The following is a 24,520-nucleotide window of genomic DNA, read 5'->3' as shown; positions in this document are numbered from 1 at the left end:
TCTCAACTGGATACTTCTTTCCCGTTTTCGGAACATCTATCCCATTTCTACCAAGCGTGGTCCCAAATCACCTCAAACCGTTGGGTCCTCCGCATGGTACAGATGGGATATTCTCTCCAATTTTCCTCTCCCACCCCTCTTCCCTGTCCCTCTTCAGAGATCCCTCTCACGAGCAACTTCTTGTTCGGAAGGTACAAACTCTCCTATTGGTGGGGGCTGTGGAGGAGGCTCCACTGGAGCTCAGGGGAAAGGGGTTTTATTCCCAGTATTTCCTAATATCAAAAGTAAAAGGGGGCCTCAGACCCATCTTGGACCTGTGCAATCTCAACAGGTTCATGAGGAAACTAAAGTTTTGAATGGTCTCTCTGGCCACTATTATCCTGTCCCTGGATCCAGGAGATTGGTATGCTGCCTCGACTTGAAGGACCCATATTTCCACATTTCCATAATCCCGCCCCACAGGCGCTTCTTAAGGTTTACAATCTGGAGATCCCACTACAAATTCACAGTACTACCATTCAGCCGATCATCGGCACCTCGGGTGTTTACCAAATGTATTTTCAGTCGTGGCCGCTTTTCTGCAGAAAAGGCAAGTTGAGGTATTTCCTTATCTAGACAACTGGCTAGTCAAGGGCTGGTTCAGAATACAAGTGGATCAACGGGTCTCCCTCATAAGATCCACCTTCAGAGTGCATTAGGCCTCCTCCTAAACACTCAAAAGTCAACTCTCACCCCTACTCAGAGAATAGAGTTCATAGGGGCAGTGCTAGACGCAACCCAGGCCAGAGCGTTCCTGCTCCAATCCCGCTTCCAGGCCATTCACGACATCATACAGGACCTCAAATGATTCCCTATAACTACAGTAAGGAGTTGCTTAAAACTCCTAGGTCACATATGTAGTGCAACATGCGAGGCTCAGACTCGGACCTCTCCAAGCTTGACTGGCATCTGTGTATCAACCACACAGGCACAGTCTAGACATGGTGGTTACCCTTCCACCGGACGTTCTCAAGTCTCTTCACTGGTGGCTCGATCCGCACTTGGTGTGCGCATGGGTCACGTTTTCCAACCCCGTCCATCCTTATGTCTGACCACTGATGCCTCAGCCATGGGGTCGGGGCACACCTTGGAGAGCACAGAACTCAGGGCCTCTGGTCTCAGGAGGAACTGATGCTTCACATCAATGTAAGGGAGCTCAGGGCGGTCCGGCTGGCATGTCAAACCTTTCAGTCTCTCCAGAAGGGCAAGTGCATATCAGACCTGACAGACAAAACAACAGCAATGTTTTATATCACAGATGGGGGAGCACACTCCTCTCCCCTGTGTGAGGAAGCCCTCAAGCTCTGAGAGTTCTGCACAACATACTCCATACTTTTGGAAGCGTCCTATCTTCCAGGGTTGCAGAATGAACTAGCAGACCACCTCAGCAGGTCTTTCCACAACCATGAGTGGTCTATCCACCCAGATGTAATAAACAATATATTCCAGAGATGGGGAGTTCTCTAGATCCATCTGTTTGCCACAAGGGCCAACAGGAAGTGCCTACAATTCTGCTCCTTCCTAAATCACAGCCCAGATTTGTTGGCAGCTGCATTTCTCCTTCCATGGAAGGACTGCCTGTTCTACACGTTCCCTCCCATACCGCTAATTCGCAAGGTCCGCCTCAAAATCCGGAGCGACAGAACCTTTGTGATCCTGGTGGCACTGGCCTGGCCCCGTCAGCATTGGTACACCATGCTACTGGAGCTATCGTGGACACTCCAGTCACTCTATCGCTAGTCCCAGACCTCATCACTCAACATCATGGAAGGCTTTAACACCCCAGTCTCGAGTCTCTCCACCTCATGGCTTGGAAGCTGTGTGGTTGAACCCCCTAGAGCTCACATGTTCAGACCCTGTTAGGGAGGTTCTTCTGGGTAGCAGAAAACCTTCGATCAGAGCAACTTATCTAGCCAAGTGGAAGAGATTCGTGATTTGGTGCTCGCAGAGTCGTATCCCTCCGAACACACTCGCAGAGTCGTATCCCTCCGAACACAATCGTCGGTCCCCTTTATCTTGGACTACCTCCTAAAGTGAAACAGCAGGGCTTGTCTCACTCCTCAATAAACATTCATCTGGCTGCCATCTCAGCTTTTCACCCAGGAGACACAATCTTGACTACCATCTTCACTAATGAAATGGTGCAGCAATTCCTCAAGGGGTTGCAAAGATTATATCCTCATGTTCAGTGGCCCGCCTCCGCTTGGGACCTTAACTTGGTACTCTCGAGTCTGATGGGACCCCTATTCGAACCCCTGACTATGTGCTCACTCCTCTACCTTTCCTACAAGGTGGCCTTTTTGGTTACAATAACATCAGCCAGAAGGGTGTCCGAGCTTAAGGCTCTCACATCTGATCCTCCGTATACCATTTTCTACAAAGATAAGGTGCAGCTGTGACACACACACACACACACACACCTTCCTTCTGAAGGTGGTCTCGAGTTTCCATGCCAAGCGAAATGTATTCCTTCCAGTCTTTTTCCTGAAACCCCATGCCAATAGCCGCGAGCAGAGGTTCCACTCCCTGGATGTGCTGCATGCATTGGCTTTTTATATTGAATGAACTAAGCCGTTCTCTCAGTCAAACCAGCTGTTTCATCCTGTCCGCCACAGCAACAAAGGCCTCCTGGTCTCCACATAAAGGATATCATCAGGGATCACATCCTGTGTCCCGGTTTGTTACGACCTTGCTAAGGTCCCTGTCCCCGCTCTGACTGCACACTCCACCAGAGCTCAGGCATCTTTGGTGGGCTTCCTGGCCCAGGTGCTGCTCTAGGAGATATGCAGAGTGGCTGCGTGGTCTTCGGTCCACACCTTCACTTCACATTACACCATCACTCAGCACACGTGGGATGATGCAGTGTTTGGCAGGGCTGTGCTTCAGTCAGCAATTTCATAAACTCCGACCCCATCTCCGGGGGAAAGCTTAGAAGTCACCTAATTGGAATCGATATGAGCAAGCACTTGAAAAAGAAAAAACGGTTACTCACCTTCTCGTAACTGTTGTTCTTTGAGATGTGTTGCTCATATCCATTCCAAACCCACCCACCTTCTCCTCTGTCGGCGTATCCAGCAAGAAGGAACTGGAGAGGTGATGGGTTGGCAGGACACTATATGCGATGCCATGAAGGTGCAACTCCAGAGCCAACTTGGTGGGTGCTGCTAAGAGAAAAACCTTCTGGCGAATTGTGTATGCAGCACGCGCACATCTAATCGGAATGTGTATGAGCAACACATCTTGAAGAACAACAGTTACAAGAAGGTGAGTAACCATTTTATCTCTATAGAATCTGAAACAAAATTCTAAGCACCCTAATGATCCTGAAATGGTTTAGACTCCACTAAATCTAGAATTTCCTGTCTGCTTCATAGTGTATATATCTACATCCTTATCAGTACCGTATCAAGAAGCATTGTGTCTTAGACCCATATGTCTTAAACGCAGCTTAGTCAACCCAGCCTCTAAAGGTTAGACTAACTACTCTTCATTTGAGGGCTAGCATTTATTTGGATAAGAAAAAAATATAAAGTCACTGGCAGATCTCTGCAGTCAATCCCTCTTGAGATATTGAAACTAAAGTAGCTTGAGAATTAATTGTTGGGATTTCAGCCATACTTTTATTCAAAACTTCTTTTCAGTATAATTGTCTCAATTTTTTCTTCAGATCCTTTTGTGTTAATACACATCGAATGAAACTGAGCCTCCAGTACCTCGATTTCACATATTACTTAAGGTTTGCAGAGGTTTAGATACACATCAGAAAAAAAAAGTCTGACAGATTAATTCTGTTGGTGAGGATCTGCACGTCTTTGAATTAGTGACTTGAAACTACTGCGTGAGGATATTCTAACAAGATTAGACCCATGGGGGCGGGAAACATTTCAGCATGTAAGAACCTTGCCCTTGAAAACAGCTATACTGTAAATGTTGAACCATTTTCAGATGCAGGTGACTTTTCGGGTATCCTTTGTTTCTTAATACTGAGGGATGTAGGACTTACATCCCCTGCTGTTTCTGAACAGCATAAATGGTGATGGTGTTAAGTTTCTGACTGGATCCTTCTGCTATCCATTTTTAAGTTGTGAAATGGGAGCATTTCTTTGTACTGTATGCCTTCTAGATCAGGGATGGCCAACCTGAGCCTGAAAAGGAGCCAGAATTTACCAATGTACATTGCCAAAGAGCCACAGTAATACGTCAGCAGCTCCCTATCCGCTCCCCAGGTCCCAGCAGCTCTTGCCTACCGGCAGCCCCCAACAATCAGTGCCTATTCCTCCCTCTCCCTGCAGTCAGCTGTTTCACGTGCGCAGGAAGCTATGGTGGCGGTGGGGAGAGGGCATGGCAAGCTCAGGGGAAGGGGTTGGGGCAGAGCAGGGGGTTGAGCAGTGAGCACCTCCCAGCACATTGGAGAGTTAGCATCTGTAGCTCCAACCCCGGAATCAGTGCCTAGGTAAGGAGCCACATATTAACCTCTGAAGAGCCGCATGCAACTCTGGAGCCACAGGTTTGCCACCCCTGTTGTAGATGCTACCTCCATATCTCCTTCTAACGGGTCAGTTGAAATTCCTGTGATTCTGAGCCCAAGGAAATATTTCCAGTACAAGGCATTCTGATTCAGCTGAGCAGTTGTTTCCAATACATTTCCCAATCTCCAAATGTGAGCCTGCACAAAAAAGCCTCTTTAGTTACGTATCTATCTAGATGTTGTCTAGCCTCTTCTCTAGATGATTGGCTTATCCATGGGAACCTGCAGTCAACTATGCTGGATCTTCTGGGAAATCACAGATGGATAGTGAATGGAGAGCGGAATGCCTTTAATGTTGTTTCATTTGTTGCGGTAGCTGAGAGTCTTCCTTGATCAATTTCAGGAGCAAAATTTCTCATGGCATGTGCCACCGTAAACTGAAATAAGAAGCAGAACTTGAAAACTTTTCTGCATCATAGAATATCAGGGTTGGAAGGGACCTCAGGAGGTCATCTAGTCCTACCCCCTGCTCAAAGCAGGACCAATCCCCAATTAAATCACCCCAGCCAACTTCTAAGGAAGGAGATTCCACCACCTTCCTAGGTAACGCATTCCGTGTTTCACCACCCTCCTAGTGAAAAAGTTTTTCCTCATATCCAACCTAAACCTCCCCCACTGCAACTTAAGACCATTACTCCTTGTTCTGTCATCAGCTACCACTGAGAACAGTCTAGATCGATCCTCTTTGGAATCCCCTTTCAGGTAGTTGAAAGCAGCTATCAAATCCCCCCTCATTCTTCTCTTCCGCAGACTAAACAATCCCAGTTCCTTCAGCCTCCCCTCATAAGTCATGTGTTCCAGTCCCCTAATCATTTTTGTTGCCCTCCGCTGGACTCTTTTCAATTTTTCCACATCCTTCTTGTAGTGTGGAGCCCAAAACTGGACACAGTACTCCAGATGAGGCCTCACCAATGTCAAATAGAGGGGAACGATCACGTCCCTCGATCTGCTGGCAATGCCCCTACATATACATCCCAAAATGCCATTGACCTTCTTGGCAACAAGGGCACACTGTTGATTCATACCCAGCTTCTCGTCCACTGTCACCCCTAGGTCCTTCTTTGCAGAACTGCTGCCTAGCCATTCGGTCCCTCGTCTGTAACGGTGCATGGGATTCTTCCGTCCTAAGTGCAGGACTCTGCACTTGTCCTTGTTGAACCTCATCAGATTTCTTTTGGCCCAATCCTCTAATTTGTCTAGGTTCCTCTGTATCCTATCCCTACCCTCCAGCGTATCTACCTCTCCTCCCAGTTTAGTGTCATCTGCAAACTTGCTGAGGGTGCAATCCGCACCATCGTCCAGATCATAAATGAAGATATTGAACAAAACCGGCCCGAGGACCGACCCTTGGGGCACTCCACTTGATACCAGCTGCCAACTAGACATGGAGCCATTGATCACTACCCGTTGAGCCCAACAATCTAGCCAACTTTCTGTCCGCCTTATAGTCCATTCATCCAGCCCATACTACTTTAACTTGCTGACAAGAATACTGTGGGAGACCGTGTCAAAAGCTTTGCTAAAGTCAAGGAACAACACGTCCACCGCTTTCCCCTCATCCACAGAGCCAGTTATCTCCTCGTAGAAGGCAATTAGATTAGTCAGCATGACTTTCCCTTGGTGAATCCATGCTGACTGTTCCTGATCACTTTCCTCTCCTCTAAGTGCTTCAGAATTGATTCCTTGAGGACCTGCTCCATGATTTTTCCAGGGACAAAGGTGAGGCTGACTGGCCTGTAGTTCCCAGGATCCTCCTCCTTCCCTTTTTTAAAGATGGGCACTACATTAGCCTTTTTCCAGTCATCTGGGACTTCCCCCGATCGCCATGAGTTTTCAAAGATAATGACCAATGGCTCTGCAATCACATCTGCCAAAACCTTTAGAACTCTCGGATGCAACGCATCTGGCCCCATGGACTTGTGCTCGTCCAGCTTTTCTAAATAGTCCCGAACCACTTCTTTCTCCACAGAGGGCTGGTCACCTCCTCCCCATGTTGTGCTGCCCAGTGCAGTAGTCTGGGAGCTGACCTTGTTTGTGAAGACAGAGGCAAAAAAAGCATTGAGTACATTAGCTTTTTCCACATCCTCTGTCACTAGGTTGCCTCCCGCATTCAGTAAGGGGCCCCCACTTTCCTTGACTTTCTTCTTGTTGCTAACATACCTGAAGAAACCCTTCCTGTTATTCTTAACATCTCTTGCTAGCTGCAACTCAAGGTGTGATTTGGCCTTCCTGATTTCACTCCTGCATGCCAGAGCAATATTTTTGTACTCATCCCTGGTCATTTGTCCAATCTTCCACTGCTTGTAAGCTTCTTTTTTGTGTTTAAGATCAGCAAGGATTTCACTGTTAAGCCAGGCTGGTCGCCTGCCATGTTTACTATTCTTTCTGCACATCGGGATGGTTTGTCCCTGTAACCTCAATAAGGATTCTTTAAAATACAGCCAGCTCTCCTGGACTCCTTTCCCCCTCATGTTATTCTCCCAGGGGATCCTGCCCATCCGTTCCCTGAGGGAGTCGAAGTTTGCTTTTCTGAAGTCCAGGGTCCGTATTCTGCTGCTCTCCTTTCTTCCCTGTGTCAGGATCCTGAACTCGACCATCTCATGGTCACTGCCTCCCAGGTTTCCATCCACTTTAGCTTCCCCTACTAATTCTTCCCTGTTTGTGAGCAGCAGGTCAAGAAGAGCTCTGCCCCTAGTTGATTCCTCCAGCACTTGCACCAGGAAATTGTCCCCTACACTTTCCAAAAACGTCCTGGATTGTCTGTGCACTGCTGTATTGCTCTCCTAGTAGATATCGGGGTGACTGAAGTCCCCCATGAGAACCAGGGCCTGTGATCTAGTAACTTCCGTGAGTTGTCGAAAGAAAGCCTCGTCCACCTCATTCCGCTGGTCTGGTGGTCTATAGCAGACTCCCACCACGACACCCTTGTTGCTCACACTTCTAAACTTAATCCAGAGACACTCAGGTTTTTCAAAGCTCTGGGATCTATGGTGGCCTTCATGTAATACCCTGGTCTGGGTCTGAGAACATTAGGTGCTCCTTATCGAATGATTGTCATCAACATCCCAAGATTTTGGCTGCCGGTTGAGACTGCTGCCAAGAGTCAGAATGTTCTTTAGACAGTGAATGGTAGGACAGAACCAGATTAAAAGTAGGTCTCCCTAGAATCACAAGAATGGGTAGTATGGACAACTACCTCTGCAGAAAAAAACATATAGTTTTATCAGGAGATTAAATGTTAATGACAGAATAGACCAAAAATAATTTAGAAAGTACCTTTATACTTGCAAAGACCTAAATCAGACAGTGTAGCCACAACAGGTCTTGCTGAAGTTTGCCACTTCTCACAAATCAACTGCAAGCCCTGTCAGTTGGGTACTCAATCATTAGTTACTTTGGAAAATTTTAGCTCAAGATCCCTGCAGAAGAGATAGGAATAGTAGATCTAGAAGCAATACTAAATAAAACAAAGTTTAAAACAATTATCCTCTGAAACAGAAAAAATGTAGCGGGGTTTCCCTGCACTGGGCCCATTTAGCCTCCACATTCCACTGCACGTGGGACTGGGACTGCCCCTTATTTAATCAAAAATTCAGAAATGTTCATGGGACCAAATGAGTTTGGCCAAGTCATCTGTGTTCTTGGGCTGGATTGCACATGGTTGGAGATAGGCAAAGTTGTAGACAAGCTAGCATTTTGGCATCAAGTATCAGTTCTTGGCCCTACACTATTTAAGAGTTTTATCAATGACTTGGAAAAAAACATGAAATCATCGATAAAGTTTGCAGAAGTGGTAAATATGAAAGAGCACAGGCCACTGATACAGAGCAATCACTTGGTCAAGCTGGGCACAAGCAAACAATAATCGTTTTAATATGTCCAAATGAGAAGTTACTAAAAAATGAGGAACAAAAAGTGCAGGCCATATTTACAGGATGAGGGACTCTATCCTGTGAAGCAGGGACTCTGAAAAAGATTTGGAGCTCATGGAGGATCATCAGCTGAACGTAAACTCCCAGTGCAGCACTATGATTTAAAGGGCTAATGTGATTCCTGGAAGTAGAAACAAAACGGGAATATTGAATAGGAATAGGGAGTTTCTATTACCTCTGTATTTGGTAGTGGTGCAACCACTGCTGGAATACTGTGTTCAGTTCTGACACCCACAATTCAAAAAGGATGCTGATAAATTGGACAGGGTTCAAAGAAGAGCCATGAGAATGATTAAATGTCTTATAGTGAAGACTCGAGAAGCTCAAACTGTTTAGCATAACAAAGAAGTTTAAAGGGTGATTGCCATAGAATCTGTAAAGACCAAGATAGGGAATAAATATTTGATAATAAAGGACTCTCCCATCTTGCAGACAAAGGTATGACAAGTTCTAATGGCTGAAGTTGAATCCAGGCAAATTCAGTCTAAAAATAAGACACATTTTTAATAGAGTAAATAATCATTGGAAACAATTACCAAAAGTTATGGTGGATTCTGCATCACTGGTGACTTTTAAATTAAGATTGGATGTTTTTCTAAAAGGTACACTCTAGTTCAAAGAGGAATTCAGGGAGGTCCTGTGGTCTGTGTTGTGTACAGGAGGTCAGACTAGATTATCATAATGGTAACTTCTGGTATCTGTGATTTCTGAAAGGGTTGGGAGCAGGGTAGGGGTATTGGTTAAGGATTAATAACTATAGGTAACAGCATAAATAGGAATTTGTTAAGAGAATTAACCAATGGGAAAGGATTAGTCATAGGAAAGAGCTAAACCATTTTAGGAAAGAATTAGTTTAATAAAACTATGTTGGAGATAAAAACATTAAAAGTGGGGGGGAAACGTGTCTATTGTGTATACCATGTTGAATAAAGGTTACAAACTCTTAATCATAAAGTAAATAGAAAAAGATAATTTATAATAAAGATAAATAAGTAAAATAAGCAAGGGGAATGAAGGAAGATATTTTTAAAACATTGCAAACTTGAATTAAATATTCTTGTGTTACATAACATTCTCTGCCATGCTCTCCAGTTTTGGTTTTTTGTGTCATCTACCGTAACTCCTCACTTAAAGTTGTCCCGGTTAATGTTGTTACATTGCTGATCAATTAGAGAACATGCTCATTTAAAGTTGCGCAATGCTCCCTTATAACATCGTTTGGCAGCCGCCTGATTTGTCTGCTGCTTGCAGGAAGAGCAGCCCATTGGAGCTAGCTGGTGGGGGCTTGGAACCAGGGTGGACCAGCAGCCCCCCACATCAGCTCCCCGCTCCCCTAAGTTCCGTGTGTCCCAGCAGGCTATCAGTTGCTGGCAGTTCAGCTGTCCCTCCCCCCGCTGCCATGTGCTGCTCCTGCCCTCTGCCTTGGAGCTGCTCCCGGGAGCCTTCTGCTTGCTGTGCGATGTGGGAGGAGAGGGGGGCTAATGTTAGGGTGTCCCCCTGCTCCTGCTTACCCCATCTCCATAGAGTGGGGGAGGAGGGACATGACAGGGCTCAGGACTGAGGGAGCTTGCTGGTAGCAGCTGCTGTCTCAACTTGTTGATCTACTTAAAAAGGCAGTGTACTTACTGTGGGGTCAGTGTACGTAAAGGGGCAATGCGCATCTCTCTCTGTGTCGTCCCCCACACACACACAGTGTGTGTTTCTGTCTGCCATGCTGTCTCTCCTCCCTCCATTTGTGTTGCCTTGTAGATTGTGAGGCTACATTAACAGCAATGTGTTAACCCCTGAGGGCTCAGCTGAGTGCTAGTTCATCATTTAGCAGTAAGGCAGGCCCTGGGAAATATCCCACCCTTTCCACCCTCTGACTCCACCACCTCAGCCAAGCTTCACAATCATCATTGCTGTGTACAGTATTCAATTGTTTAAATCTTATACTGCACATATATATATATATATATATACACACACATATATTGCACATATATACTGCACATATATGTGCATTATATATTGTATATTAATTAATATATGTATTATATATTATATTATATATAATATAATAATATACATTATATTATATATTAATTATATATATTAATATATTATATATTATATGTGCATTATATATACTGCACATATATATATATATATATATATAAAATACAGTCTTTTGGCTGCTGAAAAAAATTTCCCTGGAACCTAACCCCCCCATTTACATTAATTCTTATGGGGAAATTGGATTCACTTAACATTGTTTTGCTTAAAGTAGCATTTTTCAGGAACATAACTACAACGTTAAGTGAGGAGTTACTGTATTTAGATTACAAGGTCTTTGGAGTTGGGACCTATTGTCTTGGGTATTTCTAATGCATTTAACACAATCTCTAGATAGTAATGGCCATATGGGCCTCGGAATTGTAACTATTTTAAACTTCTTAGCGCTACACTCAGGTCCCTGTACATGAATAAACTCCACTTAAAATCATATTACCCACGGATTTTTACTGTACAATCCTTATTCTTGATCTTTTCCTGTGATATTCATCTGATAGAGATGGTACCACCACTCCATTATGCCACCTTCCCTTCATTGAGGAGAGCACATAAACCCAGTAGATCTAGTTTTATTTAAAGACATCTCATCTATGTAAACTCAGTATAATATCACTAAGTACAGTATTGACATGGATAGGGACTGTAGGTTTGCATCCATATGTTGGAGATTCTTGAAACTGTTTAATTGAACACTTCCTTCCTGCAAGTGCCAGTCCTCCTCCCCTCCCTCCCCCCCCCCCCCCCCCCCGGACACGAATGTAGTTATAAGTAAGGCTACGTTTTAGTCATGGGAATTTTTAGTACAAGTCGTGGACTGGTCACAGGCCATGAATTTTTGTTTACTACCCATGATCTGTCCATGGCTTGTACTATATACCCCTTACTAAATCTTGTGTACTCTGGGGGAGGAGGAGGAACCCCGGGTGCTTGGGCGGGAGGTGGCCTGGTGGCACTGCTGATCCTTGGGGGAGAGGTGGTGGGGCTGGCAGGCTCCCTACTTGGTTCCGCACAGCTCCCCAGAAGTGGCCAGCATGTCCCTAGGCGGAGGTATGGACAGGGGACTGTGCGCTCTACCCAAGCGCTGGCTCCTCAGTTGCGTGGGCAGCGCCTGCAGATGGAGGCAGCACACAGAGCTGTCTGGCCATGCGGACCCTCTTTCTGAACCATTCCCCGAGAAGTCTGAAAGATGGCTCACATGGTTAGATATGGAGCTGGCCTTTGCGCTGATGAAGGTTATGGTCACTGGCCCATTCCTGCTCTGAGAAACAAACAAATGCCGGAGCCAGTCTCAGCTTTTATTTTTTAAAAGCCTTGCTCTTTTCCCCATTATAAACCAGTTACTAGGGTTGAAAGTTTGTCTTCAGTATTTCCTGAGAATCACAGGTTATTTACGATCCCTTAATAGTTGTTGAAGGCTAATCACTAGGGTGCATGTAAACCATAGTCACAGCTCTCTTGATTTCTGCATGGACCCTTGATCATTTTTTTGGTATGGGGACTCTGCTGTCCAGGTTGCTACTGATGGGTCATTGGAAGCTCCTTCCCAGCCAGCTGCCTACAGCCGAGCTAGATTCTCTACTGAGCTTCTAGTGTGACTTCTGGCCATGAGGGTAGCTCAGTCGTGTGAGAGGTATGGTCTTTGTTGCTTTAGTCAAATCATTTAACCTGACTGCTGTACTTCCATTTCTATAAAATAGAGATAATTCTTTCTACCATGCAGGATTGTTGTGAGGATGACTGATGTTTATATTGGTTATAGGTAAGGCTATGATTTAGTCATGGGTATTTTTAGAACAAGTCATGGACAGGTCATGGGCAGTAAACAAAAATTCACGATCCATGACCCGTCCATGACTTTTATATTAAAAATACCTGTGATCTGGGGGATGGGGGGCACTGGGGCATCTGGGGGGACGCTACTGGGGGGCCAGCGACACCAGCTGCCGAGGACCGTGGCTGCTCCGGCCGGCAGGGGATTGTTGCCCAGGCCAGTGGACCATGGCTGCTCCAGCTGGCGGGGGACCGCTGTCCTGGGCTGCCGGAGCAGCGGCTGGTGTGGTTGTCCTGAGAGGGCCATCTGAGCAGCTGGCCCCAGAGCCAGCTGCTTGGGCAGCCTTGGGGTCAGCCACACTGGCCCTTGCAGAAGTCACAGAGGTCGTGGAAAGTCATGGAATCCATGACTTCCGTGACAGACAGGGAGCCCTAGTTATAGGTGGTAAAATTCAACAGAATTTGCACACTATCTTTTGGCATGTTGTGTTATTTATAGTGATCCTAGTCTTTCTGGTGTCTTGGGATAACTGTCCCTTGCAAGACTTTCACATGTGAAGTAAATTTTCTCACATAAAACACTAGTCTATTAAATTTGGGTGTGCTCCAAAGAGTAATTTCATTAACTGCTCCCAGAATCTTCAGGCCAGTGGTGTGATGACAATGGACAAGAGTCATTTTGGTAGGGGACATGAAAAATGAGAAGAGTACAAGAGACCAAGTTCTGTTTTTGAAGAGAATTGTCTTCCTTCACAGCAAAGTAGTAGTAGGCACAGGTTAAGGTCTATTCCCATACCTCCAAGATGCTCTCTGATTTTTACATAATTTATGAAGCAGTGTTTTTCCTTCCCTGTGAGCAAGCCCCTAAGAACATAAGTGCAGCCACACTGGCTCAAATGGTCCATCTACCTCAGTATCCTGTTTTCCAGTAGTGGCCAGTTGCAGATGCTTCAGAGGCAATGAACAGAACAGGGCAATTTCTAGTGATCATCCTCTGTTTTTTCCAGTCCCAGCTTCTGGCAGTTGGATGTTTAGGGACACCCGGACTATGGGGTTGTATCCATGACCATCTCAGCTAATAGCCATTGATGGACCTATCCTCCGTGAATTTATTTATAAGTTTATAATTAGTTTATATGACTAGAGAGAATAGTTACGACTTAAGGTGAACTGCATCCAGGAATCTTGAATTGCTGGGATTGAGCCCTTCTGATACTTCTCCAAGGTTATTGGCACATCGTGGTTTTCATTTTGGAGCTGTGCAGGATAGTAATCTGGCCATCTGTGTAAACATTCAGGAGGCATTATAGACTAGGTTGGTGGATGCTGTCTTTAGGAATGCGTTCTTCATATAACAAGAAGTCCGGTGGCACCTTGAAGACTAACAGATTTATTTGGGCATAAGCTTTCGTGGGTGAAAAACCCACTTCTTCAGATGCATAAAGTGAAAATTACAGATTCAGGCATTATTATTATATATATTATTATACCCTCTGATACTTGACATTCTTCATATAGTACAGTGGAGAACTAATACCAGAATAAAGTATTGGCCAAAGTACTTTATTATTATAAACATATTTTCTTACTAGCTTTCCTCTCTCTATGTATGCATATTTAAATAGTATGCTAATGACTGATCCTGGAACTTGGGATCTTTTGGGTAAGCTGCAGGCCAGCCTTGTTCTTATCCCCTCAGTCTGGGCTTGAGGTCAAATAGCACAGTCTCATCTGTGAGCTTTTCTCTCTCCTCTTGCTGGTTCTAGCTATCTCTCTCTATTGCTGCCACCTTTCCTTCACGCTGTTGCTATCCTCACTTTCTCCCAGGATTTATGCAGATTCTGTTCTGCTTCTACAGCTTCCAAAATTCATGTTCAGACTCTAGCTTTGGGGGGAGATTATCAAACAATCAAATAGATTATTCATTCTGTTCATTCTCATTCTAATTGATATAAAATGTTTGTGGGACATAAATAATTTAGTTCTATGTTTTGTTGTATTCTTTTGTCAATAATCTTATAAAATGGCCTACATTACATTGTTAAAAAGGCAAATTCTGCTATACTTCCTGTGGTTAGAAGTATGTCTCACTTGTCTATACAGATGTAAGAGAGTAATGGAGACTGATTGTTTCTTCCAAAATAATGTAGTTTTTCATAATTCTTCAACAGTTCACCTCTCCCATTTTTCATAATCTGTTATGGCTGTGCCATATTTCCATAGTTATTTTGCCCCTGCTTTTTAGTCTAACGGTGAAAATAACGGTATTTGAAATAAGTAAAAAACCACTTAAATTTTACTGGGAAGTTCAGGCCATCCTACTCTGTGTGTAGGGGACAGTGACTTTGTCAGTGAGTCTCCTGTTTCCACCTGTTCCTTTAGAGTGATGTAAGACAAACTAAATTGTCAGGTAAGAAATTATCCTTTTCCTGCCCAGTACTGTCAAAAAGAAATTGTCAGGTTTTTGTGTGTGACAAAAAAAAACAATACACCATTCAATTTTTTTTTTAATTACTATAATAGTAAAGATGTGACTTACATCCTCATGAACAAGGAAATTCAAAGTTTGGTGTGAAGTGTCCTCTGTAATTTACTTCCTGCTTTGCCTTTATATTGCAGCACATATAGTTTAGTGCTTCTCAGCCAATGATGTTGCCTTTCCTGGGAAGGCTCTGAGCAGTTCAGATTGAGTGTCCGAACTGAAATATAAAAAAGGAATTCTTTTCTTACTTTATATCTTTTTCATTTAAGATTTGGCAGAAGCTGAACAGCTTACTGGGTAATGAATATTCCTTTGAGAACTTGGCAAAGTAAAACATATTATGCAAATGATCCCGTTACAAGTTTGTGGACTGTTGATTGGAGATTAAGTATGCAACACAAGATTCTGGTTCTGATCCCAGCCCTGTACTGACTCACTTGTAAGTCACTTAAGCCTGGATCCTCTCAGAGAGAGTGAAAATGACTCAGTAGCCATGTCATTAGAGCACCTACGTGGGAGGTGGGAGACCCAGGGTCCAATCTCGCTGCTCCAATCACTCTTTTGTTATCCAAAGTGGAACAGGTTCAACAGGAGTGACTGAGGGAGCAGCATGCCACAATCTCCCATAGCTCCCTTGTTAGGGCACTCCCCTGAGAGGTGGGAGACCCCTGTTCAAATCCTCTCTTCCCTTCTGGCAGAGGAGGGAATTGGGTCTCCGACATCCCAGGCAAGTGTTCTGACCAGTAGGCTAAAAGTTACAAAGTGGGCACCATCCCCACCTCTTCCTCTGGCTTGCTGGGTTTTGAATGGGACCCAATCTGGTAGGCGGCCTCTGAGCACACCTAGTGGATCAGGCCCTACACGTGACTTAGGTGGGTGAGTGCCTATCTTCCCCTCTTCCTTCCTCCCCCACTTCATGTTTGTGAATTGGGGGCTTAGGTGGGAAATAAGTGTCTGGTGCCTAGACTTGAGGCAGTAATGCTAGAAATTTAGGCCCAAAAGGAACTTTTGCTCAAAAACTTAGGTGCCAAGTGAGTCTAGGCACCTACAAGGTTCAACGGGAGTTTTGTGAATTGCTGTGGAAGCAAAACTATGAGTGCCTAAGTACCTTTGCAGATTGGGCCTGTAACCCTCACTCTCTACCTCATTTTTTTCCTATCTGAATATAAAGAATGGTATCTCACAGGCATTTTATGACTTGCAAAGCACTTTCTATAATGTGTCATCCAAGAATACTCCTTAAAGTATTAAATATTAAATTTTTAATACAAAGGGGAATATAAGTTATACATTCAAAATGCACCATGGGGGAAGAGGGGGTTCCTTAAGAAGGTTTCTTGTTTTAACCCTTTTAAAAAATATTTTCATCGTGTTGCAGGCATTATGTACCTCAGAGAGGCATCCAGGAACAGTATTTCAGAAAATTGTCTTTGGAGTAGTTTTCAAATTCTTCTGTAGTTCCAGAATACAATAACTGGTTCATTCAGGGGACAAAACTTCAACCTTAACCTTGAATTTCCTTGTTGACTGAAGCTCAACTCTAACATTGCCATCTTTATAGATCTTTTTTTCACTTTCATTTTTTTCTGTGAATGTGGTTTGTTTACTGGAAGTCTTTTAAAATTACACTTCTCTTAGTGGGAGCTTTTGAGAGTTGCTTTTTGTTCTAGAATTGTGATAGTTACACTGTGAAATTGCTTTTAAAGTCAGCATCCCAGTATCCATCAAAGAAACCCTCAGAGAAAATGGTTAGCCCTAATGTGTAATAAGGGGTTTTCCATTCAAATTTGCTCCGTGTAAGCTAAAAAGCTTGTCTCCCTCACCAACAAAAGTTGATCCAGTAAAAGATATTACCTCAGCCACCTTGTCTCTCCCAATTCTGATAGAAGTGTGTGGGAAACCTTGATAAATTTCCTTCCTTCTAGTGAGATCAGTGGTTCTGAATCCTTAATCTTCACAGAACTTTATCAAATAGGGAGTAGATGTGTCAGGGAACTGATAATGCAATCCTGAGCCATTCATTTTTAGAGCATCAGTTCGAATCTGGCCTCCAACTCTAGCAACTGAAAGCTGTTACTAGCTGATCGCTTCTTTGGTGGCCTGTGTGAAATGAGTTGATCTCTTGAACACTTCATAATTGATATCCTCATAGACTGTCTTGACAGACACAGTGATGAAAGATGCTGAACTGCCCTCTATAAAATGATTCCTCCAAGTTAGGGGTAAGAGCGATAATTGTATAGTGGGATACAGTGGAGAAGCAAAGAAGCTTACAATGCTACTATATTGCACCTGTTCTTTGGATAGAAGCCTGCAGTCTCCAGAGCTGCAAATATGGCATTTATAAAACAAAACAACCTGCTGCACACATTAAGTAATTTTCCTCTGAAAGTTTATCATTTCTCCTTTCTTGTTAAACCAAACGCAGCACCAGTCCAGAGTGTAAAAACCCAAACAAATGCATGCCAAAATGTCACTTTTTTCAATGGGATTTTTGCACTTACTACATCTAGCAAAAGAAAATTAGCAACTAAATGAACATTCAGGCTTTTGGAAGGAGTGGGTGGGGAAGAAGCTTGCTCTGTTGATCTAATATAAAAATCTTTCCAAAGAGACTTAGATAAAATGTTATCCTCTTCCCTCCCAATTCCACCACATTGACTATTAAAGACTAGCTTACAGACTCTGAGGAGTTGTACACCAAATATGAGCCTGGATCTGTGTTGGTGGTTTTTGGGAAAACCTATAAACTCTTGAAGATGGAGATAAATTCTTAACGGTGATGTCACAAACTTGACCTAACGTTTAAATCAGCTTCTGTACCAGATGACTGGAGGATAGCTAATGTGGCACCAGAGGTGATCCTGGCAATTACAGGCCAGTAATCCTAACTTCAGTACTAGGCAAATTGGTTGAAATTTGTTTTTACTACTATAGTAAAGAACAGAATTATCCGACACATAGATGAACACAGTTTCCTGGGGAAGAGTCAACATGTTTTTTGCCTCACCAATCTACTAGAATTCTTTGAGGGGGGTCAACAAGCATGTGGACAAAGGTGATATAGTGTACTTAGATTTCAGAAAGCCTTTGACAAGGTCCCTCACCAAAGGCTCTTAAGCAAAGCAAGCTGTCATGGGATAAGAGGGAAGGTCCTCTCATGGATCAATAACTGGTTAAAAGATAGGAAACAAAGGGTAAGAATGAATGGAGAGAGGTAAATAGTGGTGTCTCTCAGGGATCTGTACTGGGACCAGTACTGTTCAACATATTAATGATCTGGAAAATGGGGTAAACAGTGAGGTGGCAAAATTTGTAGATAATATGAAACTACTCAAGATCATGCAGACTGAAGAGTTACAAAGGGATCTCACAAAACTTAGTGACTGAGCAACAACGTGGCAGATGAAATTCAATGTTAATAAATTCAAAGTAATGCACATCGGAAAACATAATCCCAACTATGCGTATAAAGTGATGGGGTATAAATTAGCTGTTACCACTCAAGAAAGAGATCTTGAAGTCATTGTAGATAGTTCTCTGAAAACATCCATTCAATGTGCAGCAGCAGTCAAAAAAGCTAACAGAATGTTGGGATCGTAGGGAAAGGGATAGATGATAAGACAAAAAGTACCATATTGCCTCTATATAAATCCATGGTACACCTACATCTTGAATATTGTATGAAGATGTGGTCGCCCCATCTCAAAAAAGATATATTGAAATTGGGAAAAAGTACAGAAAAGGACAACAAAAATGATTAGGGGTATGAAACAGCTTCCATATGAGGAGAGATTAATGAGACTGGGACTTTTCAGCCTGGAAAAAGAGACAACTAAGGGGGATATGATAGAGATCTGTAAAATCATGAGTATTGTGGAGAAAATAAATAAGGAAGTGTTGTTTACTCCTTCTCATAACACATGAACTAAGGTCACTAAATTAAATTAAGAGGCAGCAAGTTTAAAACATACAAAAGGAAGTGTTTCTTCACACAACATACACCTTTGCCAGAGGATGCAGGGAAGGCCAAGACTAGATGAGTCCATCAATGGCTATTAGCCAGGATAGGCAGGGATGCAAAACCATGCTCTGAAATGTCCCTAGACTCTGTTTGCCAGAAGCCAGGAATGGGCGACAGGGGATGGATCACTTGAGGATTGTCTGTTCTGTTCATTCCCTCTGAAACACCAGGCATTGGCCACTGTCGGAAGACAGGATACTGGGCTAGAAAGACCATTGGTCTGACCCAGTATGGTCGTTCTTATGCAATAGCACCATAGTGATTTTTAATAAGCCTCTGCTTTCTTGGGTGTCACAGCATGCTAACAGTTGCAACAATCTGCATGCAAAATACATTGTCCCTGATGGCATGAAATAATGTCTTGTAATACATATGAGGATAGACGAGCACGCTGGGGTAACATTGTCAAGCCTCGCATTTGGTGCTTAATTATACAGAGAAAAGAGAATTAATTCCATGTTGTGCATGGAAAAAAGTCTGTTATAAGAATGTCAATGACTGAAAGTCAGACTAGCCATTTGGTTAAAACAATACGTTGCCAGTACCCCATGTGGTCTGGTTTGAGAGCTGAATGCTGACTGAGTAAAGCAAGATGTGTGTTCGTCCTAAGCCCCATCTGTGCTCTTTCTTCCCACTCTCACTGTAGAAAGATTTTAAAATTCAGGCAGGTCATGAGCACTGTTAACCAACTGCAGCTACTTTAAATTGAGAAGATTAAAAGTGAATATGCTGCTTATTAACAAAGACTTCACAAAAGTTCTTTCACCTTTTGAGGAATGGAACAGGGAGTCGTATTAGAGACATTTAATTTGGCAATGGTTTTTGAAAGGTCTACGATGATTGCCAGTCTCTGAAAAGTGATTAGTAAAATGCACATTGATCACAGTGTATCTTAGGAAGGAGGGGCCATTTGGAAGAGGCAGCAAACTTGGTTTTCCTATTTAGCCATGAAGGTTTATTAGCATTTGAACATCAACAACAGACTTGAAAAAAGGAAGAAGTAGCATTGTATTCCAGCTTTTTGATATAGTATAGAGTCACTGGAGAGTGGAAGGAAAAAGCGGTACGGCTGCTCAGATGACTCTCTACGTGTGCATTCTGCACAAGCATTTTCACGGGTTTGTAACTCAGCCATAAAAAATGCAATAGTGGCTGAAATTCTGGCGAGCGAGGTCTCGGCCTGAAAACGATTGTTTTGGGAAATTTAGTTTGAGTCATACAAGTGCAAATTCTGCTTGAAAAATGTTAATCTGTAAAGACCATTTTTTGCATTTGTTTATCTCCAAAACACATTCATTTTTGAAAATGAAATTTACGAGTCTGTCCCTACTGTGGACATCTCACCTTGAAAAAAGGAATTGTTTCATTTTATAAAAATGAATTGCTGCGCAGGTGGGGTAGTATTTGATCACTTTAAAAGTTCCTGTCAGTGGTTTTTTTGGTTGGTTTTGGTTTTTGTTTTTTTTGTTTTTTTGTCTGTGGCCTTGCTGTGCATTTTGCCCAGCCGTATTTAGTCTGCATACTAAATGTTAGTCTCCCCAACGATATTCACTTTGTGAACTTAGCTTTTTTCCCCCCTTCACCCAGGTGTATTGTAAACTGACGTAGATTTTACTCTGATGGGCCGGATTTTAGTCCGTGCACTAAATTTTAGTCCGCAGACTAAAAAATAATCCGCGGATTATTTATTAAAATCAATTCCCTCACTGAAAACTACATTCAGACTGTTTAACTGTCTCACCAGAACATAAGAGTGAGGGAGTTCACAGGTAATGGTGAGTCACGTCCGTCCTTTAGGCACTTAGGCACAATAGAGCACTGACACCATCCCAGCTTTCAGGATGTGCCCCATTGTGCTTAAGTGTTAGCATACTTATTGTTGTGCACTTCACCTGTAACTGTGACTGTCCCTTGCTCTTCATGTTTAATGTTGTACCCTTTTGTGTAGTTCTTGGTGGGTGAATTAGTCAGAATTTCTGGTGGAACTGTGTTGAATTACTATAGCTAAAAGATGCAGGTTTTTGCTTTAAGTAATGGGTGCAAGGATATGGCGGGGGGGAAAGCCCACAGTAAAGTGAGAAAATTAAGTCCATACCCTCACTCCTGAGGAGACATGTCCAGTTCCTGAAGAATCCTAAAGAGATAACATCATCAAATCAAATCCATTGGTGGGGAAGTCAATCCAAAATGGAGAATAATCCGCGGCGGCCTGATACACTCATAGCTCACACAAATTTAAAACAGCCAAATGAGAAATACAAATTAAAACTTCTTATTTTCTCTTCAGCAGAAATTATAAATTGGTTTTTTAAAAAATTTTCACATTGTGTCTCTGGGACAGATTTACAGAGGAAAAATATGTAGTCTGTGCATGAGGGATGCACACACTAAGACAAACTAATTCAGCCCCGTTGTCTATGGACATTTATATCCAGGACAGAGAGGACTGCAAATTGCTTAAGATGGCAGCTCGGTTACCCTTTTCTTTCTAGTTAGAATTTTGATTTCAACTTTTTTTGTTATTTATTTTTTTAGTAAACGCACTGGCATTGGAACATAAGTTAACATAGAAATGTTTCTATACTATGCCTCACCATTGCACAATCAATTTTTTTGGCATACATTGTGGTCAAGTTGGACTTGCTGCTATGGAGAGTGATGTTTAAAGTTTCTAATTGTATAAACATTTTCTATGTCCCCCACGCCATGGATTTCTTATAATATTGGATATATTTTTCCTTGCTGGACTATTCTCTTTTGGATTGACTCCCCCTGTTTGGATTATTTCACTGCATTATCATCTTTAGGACTCGTCAGGAACAGGACATTTCACCTCAGGAGTGCGGGTATGTACTTAAATATTTTTTCAAATTATTAGGGCTAGTCTTGAAAAGAGGAGAGAGAAAAGCTAGAAGTGGAAAAGTTGGGTTAAAACAGCCACACATCAGCTAGCAGCCAGGTGAATATTTTCCCCATGTCATACAAGAAGATAATGGTTAGATAGGCGTAGATCTGCACACGTTTCACTTTTTAATAACTCTTTGTGCGGAGGGTGGGTATTTGTGTGGGGTTTTTTGGTTTTTCAGTTTCTGGCGTATAGATTATTGTAGTAATTGCTTACCTTGAGTGACTCATTCCCAGTCCAGACAGAGGCTGAGCAGTTGTTTCTTAAATTCTATAAATGTTGACAGAGGTTCACTGACCTGAAAGATGAGGAATTTAAGGGAGTGGGGGGTCAGAGGGATTCCTTTGTTAAAGGGCAGATTTCAGTGGTTCTCTGTTTTCTATCTTCATTTAATAAAAGGAGACTGTCCTGTTCTCGTGTGGGCTGTAACTTGGGAATCATATGCCACTGCACCACCCTTGTATTGTGGTCAGTAATCCGAACTCTGGAGGCAATGGGTTTTGACACTGAATGTAAATAACCTCCATCTATCCCTCCCCCTAAAAATATACACGCAGCTACTTCAAGTGTAGAAGTCATTAGAACTGACTGCAGGGGCTACAGTATTTGGACTTTGGTGCCAAACAGAAGCTTTTTCTTACATTACTGTCGTGCCCATGGTATCTTCCCAGCAACCTGAACAAATTCTGCTCTTTTAGTACCTTAACTCTTTGACTCCAGGAGTCAGGATTCCCTGACATGATGAGTTAGTACAGAATGCATTAGAACTAACTCAGGTGCTCCTGACCCAGCTGGGCACCAAGGGGTTTAAAAAAAAATCAGTCAATTGTTGTCAGTGACCAGGTTAATTTTAATTAATATGAGCATAAATGTCATCAGTTTAAAATCTACTGAAGCCGAGCCTGTCCAGGTGCCTGGGGCTGCAGTCAGTTAGCATATGATGTATAGGTCATTCCTTGATGCTAGGTGGTTTGGGTTCACCTGCATTGGTTCAAAAGCATTTTGGATTAGCTCAATTGCATCAAAAATGCTGACATCAGAATTTAACACTCCCACCCCACCTCTCACCACGCTTCTCCCTGGCCTGTATTCCACGTGCAACAGAGTGAACGGAAACAGCTCAAGCAGCGTGTTAAGGACATGGATGTGACTGTCCAATTTTGCCTTGAATGTAATGTGATGGGGAAGGCAGATTTGGGGCGTCATTCTGGCTATGTAGGACCATTTTTTAAGGGATCTGAACTATAACTTCAAGGAAGAACTGCTGTGAACTCTGTGGTTTATATCCTCAAGGTAAACTTCTGAGAGAGTCAGATAGCTTTCTCACTCATCACCTTTTAGTGTTCTCACAAACTCCAAATGTGCAGGAATTATCTCTGTTAACTAGTAGGAATCACTTAACACAATAATGTCAAGAAGAAGAAGCACCTGTAAACTTGAAGTAGAGAGCTTTTCTGCACCAAACCTGTTCATTTCCAAACTTGAACGGTGTCATCCATAGCAATAATCTGACCAACTTGCCTGCAAAAATCCACATTAGGGGGGAAAATCATTTGTTTGCTGCCAAAATGAACAATGGCAACCTTTTTAATTTTAACTTTCAATGAATCCTGCTCATTTGCACCCCTCTCCCTATCATATGCATGGCTGATTTCACCCAATGTGTGTGTTGTCATAAGATCAATGAATTTTCTTTTAATTCTTAGAGTTGTTTCTCTGAGCTCTCCCATGCAGCCTTTCACTAGCATTGCACCTTCACCCACACAGCAAAATCCTTTTCACTTAACCTTTTCAACCCCAGAAGCTGGATTCTCCCATCCCAATACCTGAGGACCCATTATATTAGCACAAATAGCATTTAGTTTCAACTCACTAGGCACTGAGAGATTTAATTGCTCAGACTTGCTGCAGTAATAAAAAAGAAACAAGCCCAAACAATCTGTTTCTTGTTTTTCTGTAGGTCTTCCGACCCCGCACTCCACCAGAAGCAATCGCACTATGTAGCCGTCTGCTGGAGTACACCCCCACTGCCCGCCTGACTCCCCTGGAAGCATGTGCACACTCTTTCTTCGATGAACTACGGGACCCAAATGTCAAACTACCGAATGGGCGAGAGAAACCTGCACTCTTCAACTTCACCACTCAAGGTAGCCTGTGAGCACTGAGGAGCTTTCCGTTGGGAAGAAGCACTGTGCCAAAAGTTCTGTCATACAAATACCATTCCCCCAATAGTAAAATCAAGAGGTGGGGCAAGAACATGGACCCGTTGTATAGCCAATGATCATTCTCAAAAATGGACTGCATCAGCTTCGGGGGAGGGAAGGAAAGGGTTATGAAATCATTATCCTCTTGCATTATTGATTCAACTCAGTCCACGGGACTGGAAGTCATTACTGTCTGATTGCATAAAGTAAGTTTACAGCTTCAGGCCAATTCCTAGTGTCCACAGTCCAAGTGACACCTTTGTTTGGAGTCTCACCCAAAGGTTGAGGACCCGGTGGACCACGGAGACTGAATTGCCTTCTAAAGGTGACCCTGTTCCATCGTGTTTGAAGCAGGTTTTGGGAAGCAATGTGGGAAAGCTTGCACTGCTGCTGCCAAGACTGTCTGGTCGTGCGGGGGGGCAAATATGGAGTCCTTAGTTCTCCAGGGCTGTAAATACTATGTCCGTCATCCAGCAGAAAGAACTTTTGAGGAAGTTACTTTTTAAATTACGCAGCATGATCCTGAAATGTTTCATGTTGAACTATCTGCGGCCATACCAGTACCAAATTAGCCATCCTTG

General features: G+C 43.2%; 1 protein-coding gene across 5 annotated transcripts in view; it reads left to right on the top strand.

The window, feature by feature from the left end:
* The window catches only part of GSK3B (glycogen synthase kinase 3 beta), a 268,723-nt gene that overhangs the window by 224,059 nt on the left and 20,144 nt on the right, over nt 1-24,520 (top strand). For 3 of the 5 annotated variants that reach the window (XM_084635608.1, XM_084635606.1, XM_084635605.1), the window contains exons 9-10: nt 21,638-21,676; nt 23,696-23,882. In XM_084635608.1, the coding sequence (XP_084491734.1) occupies nt 21,638-21,676; nt 23,696-23,882 (226 nt within the window). The remainder of the gene's footprint in view (nt 1-21,637; nt 21,677-23,695; nt 23,883-24,520) is intronic. The other 2 variants (XM_084635609.1, XM_084635607.1) reach the window with 1 other exon arrangement.

The sequence above is a fragment of the Lepidochelys olivacea genome, assembly GCF_965140295.1.
Source record: "Lepidochelys olivacea isolate rLepOli2 genome assembly, chromosome: 1".
Taxonomy (NCBI): domain Eukaryota; kingdom Metazoa; phylum Chordata; order Testudines; family Cheloniidae; genus Lepidochelys; species Lepidochelys olivacea.
Note: the sequence above shows the minus strand (reverse complement) of the source record. Positions and strands in the feature narration are given on the sequence as shown.